This window comes from Ruditapes philippinarum, unplaced genomic scaffold, assembly GCF_026571515.1.
Source record: "Ruditapes philippinarum isolate M1 unplaced genomic scaffold, ASM2657151v2 ctg2607_1_1_1_1, whole genome shotgun sequence".
NCBI lineage: Eukaryota > Metazoa > Mollusca > Bivalvia > Venerida > Veneridae > Ruditapes > Ruditapes philippinarum.
The window spans coordinates 16,959-32,395 of record NW_026865605.1 but is presented as its reverse complement, the minus strand read 5'-3'; the positions used below and the strand labels follow the sequence as shown (position 1 = coordinate 32,395).

General features: G+C 33.0%; 1 protein-coding gene across 1 annotated transcript; it reads right to left on the bottom strand.

The window, feature by feature from the left end:
- Positions 1-7,028: 7,028 nt before the first annotated feature.
- LOC132729709 (uncharacterized) lies at positions 7,029-11,377 on the bottom strand. Its single transcript, XM_060715531.1, has one exon. It carries the CDS (start codon positions 11,130-11,132, stop codon positions 9,417-9,419), a length of 1,716 nt encoding a protein of 571 aa, XP_060571514.1. The 5' UTR covers positions 11,133-11,377; the 3' UTR covers positions 7,029-9,416.
- Between the last annotated feature and the right edge of the window lie 4,060 nt (positions 11,378-15,437).

Below are 15,437 nucleotides of genomic sequence, written 5' to 3'. Positions count from 1 at the left end.
TCGTTTTCTCCCTATATACATATTTGTTATCATTTTAATATATATCATTAAACGGGCGTATGAGGTTTTATTGGCTATCAGTTGCTTAAGCGAAACTTTAAAGAAATAAGATAGACATTGACAAGAATAAAAATGTATTTAAATTTAATGGGCTTTTGAAGTTATATGCATTATTGTAATGCAAATAAGGCGAAGAAATGTAATTGTCGATTTTTTTTGTCAGTTATTTATATATTTTATTTAACTGATGCAAACACTTTAGGGACATTGACATTGGAGTACCAGGATTCAACATCTTCGTTTTTCTATTGTGTTTAAACTAAATACCCATGGCTGTTTACTGATGTAACATTTTGGGTTACTGACGTAGATCTATCTAATACTTGCCTAGAGGGGAAAAGTAGTTGTTTTTGGTTTTATTTATACTGGGCGCCGGTTTCCCATATGTCCCAGACTAGTCGGCCTCTATTACGATTGCTGGTAACGTAGAGCCTGCAACGGAGGACTTATTCGCCTGCAACGTCGTCGATGTCGTAGAGCCGCGACGGAGGTCTTCTCATGCTGTCGATCGTCGTAGACCTTCTCTAGGACCAAATTCCTCGCTTCATGAATAAATGACAATAGAGGAAAGGCACATCTTCCGGGAGCAGCAGCTCTCTTTAGGGCCACACCCTTCGTCGTTGGTTAGGTCACACCAGCTAAGTGACCTAACTAGGTCACCCATCTGGTGTGACCTATGCCTTCCGAGCGACGTGCACGCCACGAAGGGAAGTCGGAAGGGGGAAAAGTACTCTACATAATTGACTAATATAATATGAAGAAATAGAATTGTAAAGTATTACATAGGCAAACCTAAGTTATGTAAAGATGAAAATTCATCTGTATTTCTCTCGTAAAGGCACATTATGCCTCAGAAATTCATACTTTATATTATTTTTACAAATAACAAACATTTGTTTATATATGTTTTAATAATGGATTTAGATCATTAAATATATTAAATATATTTTACAACTGAAGAAAGAGGCCTAAACGTGCAGTATGTGTCGCAAAGTAGTATTTAGACTTCCACACAAAATACTAATTCTGTATGATTATACCGATTGCCAACAGAACAAAAGTAGCACAAAAAAGTTCATGCATATGGCAAACAAGAGACTAGTATGTTTCAGAAACTGTAATCAGATACCAAAAAAATAAAAAAAAAAGTTTTTGAGATATAAAATAGAGAGCATTTCTGTTTCATAATTGGCCTTTAAGTTAAATTGGAGTTTGATTACTACGGGGAAGTCATTGTGACTGCGGGCATTGCCCGGCTATAGACTCTATGTGCATGTAGCGAATACAATTGAAATAAAATAATTTAAGAATATATCTATCTTTCAAAGATTCTTTTGTAAGTTTTACTCTATGTCATCTGGTTTAACATCCTATAGGTGCGGTCATCTTTAAAAAGTTAGACACAAAGCCAAAATATTCTGTGACGTTTTTCTATATTGAAGATAAAAGTCAAAAAGATTTTTCTGCTGTCTTTTTTAATCATACATTTTAACACAAGCGTTATTGGAAAAATTTAGAAATCAAAGTTTGTTGTTGTTGTTTTAAACTGTTTTTGGTCGTAGGCTATTGACTTCCTGTTAATGTACGTGCTGTATGCTATATGTTGGACAGTTGATCATTGCATTATCTTTTTACATAATGTCACATTGAAATGAAATTTTAGTATGTTTGAATTACATGTGGACAATAAAAATATAAGAGAGATATTGCATGTATTTTAAGTTTTTATTTAACATGTATGTGTATTATACGTACCTGACATGGATAAGATACAAATAAAACTAATAAATTACTACTGAAAGAATTACGATACCCGAGAAGAACCGAGCAACAATTAAACCAGGTTTACCGTGGCAAAGCCTAAAATTATTTTTTAAATACTTCTTGGATTCAAAATTAAGACTATAACTTCGTCATCAGAATCGCGAGAGCTTGTGACACGTTTAGATCTGTGAAACTTAAAGAAAATGGTTAACCACAAAATAGTGCGAGTTGCGTGCGACTCTAAATCAGTTTATTTTCAATTTGACACCTGACTTCCCCATTCCACAGGCGTTATAGTTTTCTTTTCCTTTCTAGCTTTAACACAAAAGTGTAATTTGGTACTTGAAATATATCTGAATAGCATCTACCTGGCTGAAAGTTCTGTAGTTTTCTTTATGGAGCCAGATGAACATGTACGGTAGCCACTATATTGAAATGTATCAAATAATGATGTAACAATAGAAAAACCATCTCATGTGACACAAATGCATTAAGAGGGCCACGGATTTATTACGTATTAACCGAAATTAGTCGATATTTACCGATTCATTAGGATATGAAGGTGACAAAAGTTATGTCGTCACACTGATGAGGTGAACACACACGAATGTAGATCAGGCTGAACCTGATCATTTGAGCCGCGTCACGACAAAACCAACGTAATGCGTTGCGACCAGTCTGATCAGGATCCATGCTGTTCGCTTACAAACACTATTACAAGTAGAAAAACTGATAGCGAACAGCATGAATCCTGATCAGACTGCGCGGATGCGCAGGCTGGTCTGGATCCATGCTGGCCGCAAACGCATTACGTTGGTTTTGTCGTGACACGGCTCAATTATAAATTATTGAAATGCGCAAAGAAGCACGGATGCGTGGAGAGAATACATGATGGCGCAATGTCTTCATCCATGCGACTTTATAGTATAGCATTACTTCAAGCATTAAGTAATTCTGTGACGTGCAATGTGACGTTAATAGAAATAGGAAACTTTAATGTATGCGCTGCAATAAATGGAGCTTGGAAAAACAACAACAACAACAACAACCTCAAATTAATAGCTTTAGAATAAGTTCAAAAGTCACAGCATATGGACATAATAAAGATGCAATGCGAACAAATATGATCAAAGTTGCAAAACGAAGGTTTTAACGCATTTATACAATTCTAAAAACGATGTTGAACAAGTCAAATATGGCACTATATCTTAAAACATGTACAACTTTGAGAAATGCGGCTTTTTGCCAGTTAGTTACGTAAAACATATCGGTTGGCTGATCAAAATTTTCAGCTTTTATAAATGTATGTAACGTCTAAACGAGTGCGCTCAAATCTGTGTTATTTTGAATTCGTTCAAATCTTTTCAAATCTACAATTGTTTTGAATCTGTATTTGATTGAGTAGTTTTCCGGAACTCATAAGATATCGATCTTTCAAATTTTGATATATAGCGAGGTTTAAAACTTGTAAACTTGACTGTGTATATCTGTTTTAATATGTGAAGGAACAAGGTATCACATTTTTCATATGATGTATATTTACTGTGTGTCTAAATCGATGTAATCAGTTATCAAAGTACTGTGATCAGTTATAGAAGTACGTCAGATAAACCAATCGAATATGGTCCGTGTATGGCTGATAACTTTCCAGGAGATGAATAGTTCATGACTTATATAGGACTTTTCCCCTAAAATATTTGAATAAATATTCTTATAAAATATTGGACTAAGACACTAATATAGTCCTATATTTACTCGAGGAAGAAGCGTGCATTGGAAACAAACTGTCTCTTGTTGTATAATGCGAGTTATTTCAATATACATGTACATAAATCTTGGGATCGAGCCCGACAGGGGTTTCACGGTAAAGCCGAGGTAAGGGTTAGTCTAGAAACCAGACTCGTAGGTGATTAAAATAAATGGTAGGGTAATGCAGTCCTATTAAATCTCATATTATCAATGAATTATTGGAGGCGTTACGTTTTTGATAGGATTAAGTGATCGTTTGACAGGTAAAATCGGATTATCCGTCTGGAGGACATAATCTTTATATAAAGAATTAAGATTTATTGCATATTCAACTATTCATAAAATAGAACTCATGAAAATAATGTGTACTCATACTTGAGAATTTGTACAATGACACATACCAAGGTTTACAGCGGACAACAAAATGGTCATAGTTTTTGGCTATCATGTACAACGCTCAAACAAATTACATCTCATGAAATTCACCAAAAACGAAATATTCATAGTGTATTTTTGCACATTGACATGTTGATATATTGAATACTGACACAGGCACCTAAATCTATATATGATTGTAATTTATCAAATCATTACCATTAACTCTTGATTTATGTGTGCAAAAACTGCCATTGTATCAGCTTATTTCGTGCCCCCAAGTTTGAACAATAGGTCGAAGCCAAAGTTTCTCTACCTAAATTAAAGAAGTGGTGTTTAACTTATAATCAAAATCGAACAATGTATCACTACACTGCAAGAATAATCATTGAAGTATTATTTAAATAAGAAAAAGGAAAAGTCGGAAAAAATACAAGTTTGTATTAAAAGGGAGACACTTCTCCGGATGAAGAATACAACATGATCTTGTTATGAATTAACAGCAGAAAGTTCACGCGCTGCTTTCATGTTGTCAGTAAAAAGCTTAAAAATGAGGCTAACAAAGCCGTGCAATAATATTGGCTTAAATTTTAAACTTGAACTCTTTTTCTAACACTTACAGAATCGCCAAGATCCTTATGTACGTCATTTAACTAAAACATGAAACGACTGACCTTAAATATTGCCCGCGTTGTCATTGAAATTAGATTGAAACTAAAATTCTCAAGTTAAATATTACAAATCAACGTCGAGAGGAACTTTTATCTGTTTACCGATCTCTTTGTTTTAGCCTCATTTTTTCAGTTTCAACGTATATTTGAACAGAACTCTTCGTATCCTCTTGATTTAGTTTGAACAAATGATTCGCGACACGAACATCTTATGATTTGGGTACACCCATTTAATGACGTCATACGCTCCAACAAGTTTTAAATGTTTTAGTTTTGGGTCGAGCGATCCGTGAACGAATTCACCCCTTAATCATGTACATCTTTTTCTATACATTGTGTGTATATATTTTGAACCTACTTCATGGCTTATGATTAAAATTGCGTTACTTTAGCAAGAAAATTATTATACATAAACATTTATTACATTCCAATATTACATTGTGTTCAAATGTCGTATATATTTGCCGAATCTATTTAGATAAATCACGGTACCAAACTGGATCATTCACATTTTTCACTTCAATAACATTTCCCTTTGATACAGCCTATTATATCTATTTTGCGACTCATTTAATACGTCATTAAATACGACGATCGTTTTTAACAGTTGTATGCACGTATAAATGTCTACGGGTGGATTTTGTTCTACTTTTGTTGCTGTGACGTTTGTTGATGTTTTTACTTCACAATGACAGTGTAAATTTCATAAAGACTCATCATTTAAGATGCGATAGGGCACCACTGAGATTTGCTGAGCCAGTCATACCATAGAGGAATTTGAACTCGAAGCGTTGTGGCAACAACCGGCCTAAAGCCCCAACAACCAGTATACTTAATTTGCATCATGTGCCTCTTATTGCAGTATTTTAGGAAAAATTGGTAGATAATGCAACGGGTTATGAATAGTAATGGACATGTATATAGAATATCTATATTGATATTGTTTAACATGACAAGGGAAAACAGAGGATGTTCGTTAAACAGTGGCGGTACGGTATTTAACACAATATTAATGTATAAATAAAACACATCATGCCAGTTTTAAGATAGAGCTGAAAACGCTTGTCTTTTATCTTTGTGACACACTATATATAATTATATTACTATTTCCTAGTCAATATAAGTGTTTATTAAAATATCCCATTTTTCACACCATGGTGACGTGTCATCATCAATATAGAAGGTGATCAAATGTATCTAAAATCGACACGTAAGATAAACTTCCCCTCTGGTGTTTCATGATAACAATCTCATGCTCGTTTGGTCGTACTGAAACACCAATATATAAATAAGGCCCTAAAATCTATACAGTACTCTAAATGTGTGTAACTGATTTACCCTGCTTACAATATAAAACATTCTGTATGTATGTACCGGATGTCAAAATAAATTAATTAAGCAGTCAACAGTATAGAGTACGGTCAGTCTTCACAATGTAAATGGTTAAACTAAAACTAAATTAGTGTAATTGAAGTTGAACTAACTTTCATATTGAAAACGTTATATAAACTAATAATTGACTAACTTATTTGACATATCACGAAAATAAATACATTACTTTTATAACGAGAAATTGATATATAGAGTTCATTCAGATTTTTTTTTGTCGTAAAGATTATTACATGACTATATATTACAATAGAAGTTAAAGTTGCTCCATATTCAACTCTGCTTGAATTATAATTTTTTATTTATTTACTTTTTTTTGCATTTCATTCATAAAATTCAAGCTATCAACGCTAACCCTTCTTGACCTCAACGATCAGTAGGTCGATTTTCTTCTAACCTTTGGCCTTTGTTATTCTGTGATTTACACGTGTTATTTTCAAATCGCCCCCGTGGTCCCGCGGGGCTTCTTTTACGGTTTAACAGTACGATTTTATCAGCGGACAGTTATAATGAATGTTTTACTTGTAGATTGTCAAAACTTCCTACTTGGTTAATTGATATAATGACACATTGATGGTGAAGTCCCTCGAGACAATATTTACTATATTTAGATATGTATCTGTTTTGTCTCATGATTATAAACGTATAGTATTTATTGACATAACAATGAAACATCCTCATAATAAGTTATTTGATACAATGTATCAAATAACGCTGTATAACACAATGTATCAAATAACGCTTTTACTATATAACTTATTTATGGTGTAATTTCAAAAAATATACACGATTGCTTACCATAATCATTTTTCTAGAATTATTATACGTTGTTTACGAGTACAAGTATTTAGGAACCAGAAATTAGAGAACTGAACCACACGTCGTGACATTTCAGTTCTTTAATCAGCTTTTAAAAACCAGAATTAAAGGCATAAGAATATTCAAAACTTTTAAATAGGAATTACACAGAGTGTATGTGGACATGCGAATTAACATATTAATTAAAATAAAATTCAAATGTGCTTATCAATCGTTTATTATCATTTATTGTAATTTGATGTATAAAATATTCCATCAAAATATATTAAAACATTTCATGATATAAAGTTTATATAATTACAGTACAAAAATCTACATATAAACAATTCGCTTAAAGCAAACAAGAGACATGTCGCTCGACGAAGTATATATATAAAAACAAAAGAAAAAATAATAAGCGGAAAGTGTGCTTATTTAATTGGCAAAAAGCAAGTTTCTACACCGGAACGAACGTTGTATTTAGTCAATTAGTTTTAATTTTAACATGATTCAGGAATTTTATAACATGATAAAATTCATGTGTAACACAACAGTATAAACCAACCACCATATAAATGTTGTACGGTTGTAAGTGCACATGCGTGTTTAATGTGTGGGAGAATTGCGGTTACAAAACATGACCGATAAATTCTATTTTGATATAATCTTTAACCTCTTTCTACATAATGACTGCACCTGGTAACAAGTAAAAAATGCACATTTTTATAAGTTTTTGAATACGAAGATTCGGATGAATTGTCACTTTAACATTGAATAAGACACTTGCATGTTTAAAAATATCATGAAATAGCAGGTATGCCGAATATCAAGTTACATAGTACAAGGTCCCTTCGATCAATATTAGAAAATCTTATACATATTGTAAGAAGAAATATATAAAAAAAAAAAAAAAAAAAAAAAAAAAAAAAAAACAAAGTGACAGAGAGGACGGAAAGCTAGTTTGGTGCGATGGTTTGCGGTGGCGTGAAGATCACTGAATATTTGTTCATTCAATTCTTTTGGCAACTCAAGAAAGCATTTAGATAAAAGTTATAAAGTTTCTTCAATAACGTAAAACATAAACGTAACATATGAACAAGAATGAAAATGTTACATGTAAACTTATAACAACAATTGAAAAACTGGCAGAAACCATTTATAAATACTTATGCTGATATAGCAATACTTTAATACTTTAGATAATAGAAAAATAAGCTTAAATTATAGCATGCTTCACTAGACATATATATAGCATTTTCTGAAACCATTAACGCTGAGCCGGGGGATATTATGTTCTCAAATATCAAATTGTATACAATCATATATCTTAATTCCCTAGCTTGTCTGAATAACCAACTACCTTACAGTAACAAAAAGATAAAATTTACAGCATAATCACTAAACTGTTTCAAGTCATTATACACTTTTAAAAAATTGTAATCAGACTATTCTATAAACAGATTGTTTTGTTGAAATATGATTCGTTGGAAAAAGCCGATCAACACAGATAATGGGTTGAGAAAATGACTTTGTTTTTCATCGGGAATATATGAAAATACCTGGGCAAATACAGCTCCTGAGAAATTAATTGCAGCTAGAAATATATAATAAAGAGCGTAAATAAACACAATGACTTTCGCCTTTTATAAAGTGAAATACTTAAATACAGAAACATTGTTTTAGGACAAAGTTGAAACTTGTGTATGTAATATAGCCGAGTAATATAATACCAAGGGAAGACAATACACTATTCGGACAAAAAATAGCTAGTATTAACAAGGCAGTGTAATAGAGAAGGTCTCTCTATATCGATCTGTTACTTTGATGCTTGTAAAAACAACAATGACTGAATGAGATCAGCATATGCTACCAGGTTATTTATTGATCCAAATCACAGAATGACGGTGCAGATATTACCTAGAAACGATATATTCTTGTGCATATCAATATCATATAATTATTTCGAAATCCATACAAGTAATTTTCGTACCCCGGCAAAGTCCTATTAGACACTGATCAATACATGTTCGAATAATAAAAATGCTGGAACATTTAAATCTACGAAAACAATTAATAGTTTATATTGATTTACTTCAGTAAGGAACAGGAGTAACCTTTTTTTATTGTAAGGCACCAAGTCAACAATTTAACATGTTCAATTTGGAGTGTTATTGTGTCTTTAACAATAATATAAAAATATATATCAAAAAGATGACTATTATACCTGATTGTAAATATCATTTTATATTATATGATTTATCAAAGAGAAGAAGAAAAAATGTTTTAACATCTTTTCTGTTATAAGGTGCGGTATTATAAGGTTATAAACGACATTTTTCAGTAAATTTAACATTTGGTTAAGGTTCAATACAAACTGTTAAGTTTACTTTTTACAGTTAGGACAACAAGTGCAGGCAGTGCATTGTCGAACACGTTTTAAAGATCTATTTAAAAATCGACGAATAACTGGAGTTATTAATAATCTGTTAATTACACTGTTAGAATATAAGATTCAGCACAAAAATTATTTCATCTATAAATATCTTTAAAATACATTAACAATTTTATAGATGTATGTATCTGTACAAATAAACACATATTTACAAGTTGTCATAAATACAAAAGAGGCACTGATGCTTTACGAGATATGAGTGCCTTTGAACTTCTGGTTTTACTTGAACCAGAGTCCCTCTTCTCATCACTTCCGCTGCTTCGACTTTCTTTTGAATCTCTACTCATATTTTCTTTTGAAATACGTCTTTGGAGGACATGTGTTTGAGTATTTATTACACGTACCCCTGTTGATGACCCTGACGGGGAACCTTTTCCTGACGGGGAACTATTTAAGATATTTGAAGTTTTAATAACTGAAATTTGAGGCGAAGAAGACGTCCGTTTATATTGTCTAGGGGGTAGTTCTGGTGGGGTACCAGGCGCTCGATTATTCACATGCCCGTTTACTGGTGGTGACATTGATACACGATTGTGGTTAGCGTCTAAAGCCGCACGTGGGTCAACAAATGAGTAGTTTGTGTTTTTCTGGCTCCCCACAACATCTCCTCTATTTAACATATCCAAACGCGATTTGAACTTTGTCATTGGTTCGAATTCTGGTTCCTCATAATATGTCTCTTCATCAGAATCCCTTGTGAATTTCCCAATTGGTGGCTGTTTACCTTCTCTAAGGTAACCATAGAGATCGTCAAGCTCTTCGTGAAGAATGTCTTCTCTACTTCTTGATCGTTTCAGCTGACTGGCCGATTTTTGTGACTCAATCTGTTTCGCATTCGTCTCTGAATATATATTTGCCATTGTGTGGTTCTTAGCTTTTACGGCCCCCTCGGGCACTGATATTATCAAATGAATGGTGTTGTGATAGTTCGCGACAAGCCTGTTACATTTCACCATAATGTTAGTGTATGCTTCATTATCTTTCAAATCAGTATTATTGGCGGCCGTTACAAGGCGGAGATTGACCTCTGTAGGTATCGGGTATATCCTGGGTGTGTTCCGATCAAGCGGACAAACGAACGCTGTTTCATCCGTGTAAGCCCAGTCCAGTCTTATAAGTCCAGTAAATCGGGTTGAATCTACTTTTGGCCATACACCTTGTATCAATTTTACAGTAAGTGGTAATCGAAACTTATTAATCACATCTTTGATCATAAATACTCCCATCACTTCACCATCTCCAGCTATTGGAGTGAACATTCCTTTCTGGTCAAAACTCAAAAATAAATTCTCACCTTTAGAATCAGAACATTTCAATAACCGAAGTTTTCTTTCCTTCCCGGTGGGAAATTGAAGAGGCACTTCCCCATGTACCTTCAACTGTTCCCCAGCTATAACAATTTTTGTTTTGTCAAACGTCATTTTTCCGTCCGTATCATTGACAAGATATGCTTTTAAGTTTTGGCGGACTAGAACATTATTTACTGTAGGGAAGGACTTCGCAAGATCCTGAACACTGTCAATTGGTTTGACAGATCGACCATCTTCAGATAGGAGCTCGAACCAACCTTTGTATGTGACCGGTATTGATAAACGCTGCTCCAACGGTACAAGCCGGGTCGTCCGACGGTCTCGGCTTTCTACTTTAGTAACACTATGTCCTAATACTTTTAATCCTGTTTTAATTGAATGAACAAGCACATCTTGATGAAGTCTCTTCAAAGGATTGAACTTGGACGTTCCAATGTTCATAAACTGTCCTTTGACCACTCTCGATACGGTCGGTAACTCGTGTGTCATAAGAAAATCCTTTAATTTTACAGGATCCGTGCCCCATATCGGCTGAGGAAGTGTCAAATCTCTAGGAACCGCCATTAAATCCGTTACAAGTATAGACAACAACAACAAATACTTGAAATATCCTTCTCTACTCCATTTTGAACATGAATTGTCACGTTTGAGCGATCACAAATGCGTTATACTATAAACGAACACAACATAGATCTCAGGTGTGTATTTACCTGCTAGTTGTTCAATGTCGTCTGCTTATTTGAATACCCGTCGGACAAGTTTAACGCTTGTAATAAATCCGGATACGCTTCATTGGTATCGCTTCGGTCTTTTCCGTTGTTTTCATATTTGCGTATAGTCAAACCCACCCACCGCTGTTGAGTCATCGGCTAAACTCTTTTTAGGCTTTTAAAAAGGTGTAAATATTTTAAATTGTTGTTTTCTTAAAAGATATAGGTTAATTCTTCCCACATAAAATTATTGAATATCGTCTTAATCTTTTGGAAGCTTATCAGATATAAAACAACAGACACATAGTAATCCGATTATGAATCATATATGATCAAGCGCTTTTAATATTTTCTCTATCCAATATTCTTTAATTATGATTTTTCTCTCTGTAATGAAATTAAATATTTATTAATCTCTTTATGATTCATCAAAAATTAATTATTTTTTTTTTGTATTTTACAGAATGATTTTCTTCAATAAAAAGTTTTACCAGTGTGTATAAGTCTTGTAAAATTTGTGCCAATAATTATTTTCCCTTGAAGGATAGGTCCTGTCAATTAAGTTAACACACCACTCTTCAATTCCAAGACGGATCTAGTTTTGGACAGGTTGGCTGTATGCTGAATGATTTGATTAATTTTTCGTTCCAGGTAAAGTTAAATGACTCCCATTTCAAACATTAAATATTATGGAATGATAGATATTTATCTTGACTATATATTTTGTCAGTAGTTATTAAAATATGAGCAGAGTCTAAGAACAAAACGTGTTTTTTTTATTCAGACTAAGGCCACATTGTACCACTGATAAAATGATAATTATAAATACTATGTAAGGAATGAAATAATAATATATGTTACCATATTTATTGGAACATAGGCTGGTTTACCTTAATACATTGGCTGGTTTACTGTTACAGGCTGGTTTATTGTAATACATAGGCTAATTTACTGTAATACATAGGCTGGTTTACTGTTACAGGCTGGTTTACTGTAATACATAGGCTACTTTACTGTAATACATAGGCTTGTTTACTGTTATAGGCTGGTTTACTGTTATAGGCTGGTTTACTGTTAAAGGCTGGTTTACTGTTATAGGCTGGTTTACTGTTATAGGCTGGTTACCTGTAATACATAGGCTGTTTTACGGTAATACATGGACTGATTAACTTAAATACATAGGCTGGTTTACTGTTATAGGCTGATTAACTTTAAAACATAGACTGGTTTACTGTAAATAGTATCACTCGGATATGTCAAAAGGCATATCATGGGATTTATGAATACTAGTACATCTAAGATCAAGACTGATTGCCACAATTAAAGCTTGCCCTCTATGACAGTACTGTCCGAATAAAGTTTAACATGTAACCTAGAATTCTGACCAAATAATCCTATCACTAGAATATTGTGATGAATTACGATCTTTAAGGCAAAACTAAAAACAGAAAGCAAGTACTTTAATGCTTTTTGGTCATAAATGCTTTCGGTATAAAAAATAAAACTGGAACTTTTCATTTCAGTCTGTTGCAGGGTGTTTTTGTTCATCGAAATCACTTTAACTGGTCAAACTGTCTTTGCTACAGAACAATTGCTTCTTTGTACATGTCAGTTTGTTGCAGGATATATTTGTTCATCGTGTAAAAATAAACAAATCAAACTGTCGTTATTATAAAACAATTGCTTCTTTGTACAATAGGAATCAGATTACCATGAACTGTGGTCCTTTTAATTCGAAACACGATGCATAAGTTTATTAACAGTAAATTTAGTTTAAACTCATTTATAACGATTTAGTGACAAAGAAATTAATTAAAAATATAAAATTTAATATATTTTCAGACCACAGAACGCATATAAATTATTATGATGTTTGATGCTATTTCAACTAGTATTTTATATAAATCAATTTTAGTATGTTAGTGTCAAGTTACTGTTTTGTACAATAGAACAAATAAAACCGTCTGTAGCCGGGTTCATGCACCTCTCGGTCGCGACATCAGAAAGAAGGCATCGAGAGTTGTTTCCCTTACATTTTCACATGTAACATTCATTATCTAAATATGTAAGTTTTCATATGTAACATTTTTATCTTGATAAAGCTACAGCATATATAATTTTACCATACAAGGCAGTATCTTGAGAGATAACATAATTACTGTCCTTGGATGTCAAGTGTAAATAACTTAAAAAACATTTAACATAAACAGATTCAGACGATTTCTCCAAAGATAAATGTAAATGGTTTTGTAATAATACCTCACATCCTTTCAAATGATTTTATGGGCCTTAAACATGCACTAGAATATAAACTCTTTGTTGGCATGGAAATGTGATAATGTATGTATCAATTTGGATATAATACAACTGATTTACGATACTCCTATAATACTTTTTACCATTGTACATCATGTCTAAATGTTTTATGTTTTGAAATAAAGTATTTCGTCGATTGTGTCATTGTAATTTAGAATTTCAGTGTTTTTACAATTGCTATAATACAGTTTACAATTGTGTTTGTGCATGCGTGCGTACGTGGTGATAATGACTTGAATTTGCTACAAGTACATGTATAGAGCCAGGCCATGCAGACTGCACAATACATACACGTCACCTCACCAAATAAACAACAACTGCAGCATAATGTGCAGTACAAACCTTGTACAAATGTACCTACATACAGAAGAGTAAAAGTTAATATTCTAATTTAAAAATCCTTTACATGTCTTAAATGCAAGACTGCACGCATTAATACTTGAATTTCTTTATTGTCAACAATTGCATGTTAATTTATGCTAAATTTATTTAGTGTAATGTAATTTTACTTATTGATAAGCTGGCGGGAATGTTTCAATACGAATTGTCATTTCATACCAGATCTTTAAGGCGGTTGGTAGGCACCAAACGCAGGTTGCCCAGTTAATCAGTCGCGATGCTAGAAATCATGTAGTATCAAATATGGCGATACAGCTTACTGGTCAGAAATTATATGCCCCGCACATTCACGACGGCGCCACCTGGAAACATATAGAAATATATAGAGACAATTTGTTTTAGTGAAGTAATTGTCAAAGCATTTGGTGAAAACCGTTGAAAAGCCAAGCTCGGTTGTATGTGCATCTGAGGGTGTGTTGTGTGTGTGTGTGTGTGTGTTTGTGCGTGCGTGCGTGCATGCGTGGGTGCGTTCGTGCGTGTGTGTGGGGGGGGGGGGTAGAGATGTCTTCGATTTTAACCTATTACCATCTTCGTAGCTACGAAACCTTACTAAAACACAATATATGTCTATTAGAGTGGCTGTGCCATGTTGGAATCAATATAGGAAATACAAGGTAATGAAAACATCTTTATTATGTGTTTTGTACAGATATTTAGGTTGACGAGGCACACAGTTCTCACATTTTAGTGTACTGAACTACCTTTTGCCCATTGTCAGCGTTATATTTATTCATATGTGACTGTGAAATATTAAATTTAGAATTTGGTCATGTAGCCATTTCGGTCAGATAGGTCAACAAGTAAATGTAAAAGGAAAACTTTAACCATTCCAAAGGTCAACAAAATATTAAAGAAAATTAAAAGCACCGTCTTTTAAATATTTTTTTCAGATTTTTAGGAAAATTAGTTTCAAAGATAATTAAGATAAACTGTTATTCGGAATTAATTTTTATCAACAATCAATTTACCTTTACTAACTAATAGATGCCGATTTACTTAAGTAAATATTTTGCGATTAATTTCAAATACTTCATACATGTTGAACTAAAACAAGAGTTTGCTACGATGTCCATTGTCCACTTTGATAAATCTGTCTAGCTTTGTTGCTAAAATTTTAAAACCCATTATGCCTCATAGAGCTATTTATGCTATTTCTCAGCTTTTTAGTTTTTGGTATCAAAAAAAAAATACTCATTGCCCAGAAACATTTTTTTGCTTCTATCTGTCTTTATTAACCAATCAGTACACATTTTGATTTAGTATTTGGTATGGAAGTTTGTTTATATTTTCAAATTATTTTATATTCAATGCAGGCAATGTGCATTTAACATGCTTTAAAACCATTTTTAAAGGTGATAAAATTTGATATTCCTCTTTCTAAAGAAGGTAAAATATTCTTTCTATGGCATAAGGTATTTAATTAAAACGTACGCAACGAGATAAT

Bases quoted from the DNA above. Each gene is read 5' to 3' on its own strand.
- LOC132729709 (XM_060715531.1), bottom strand. From the start codon at position 11,132: ATGGCGGTTCCTAGAGATTTGACACTTCCTCAGCCGATATGGGGCACG.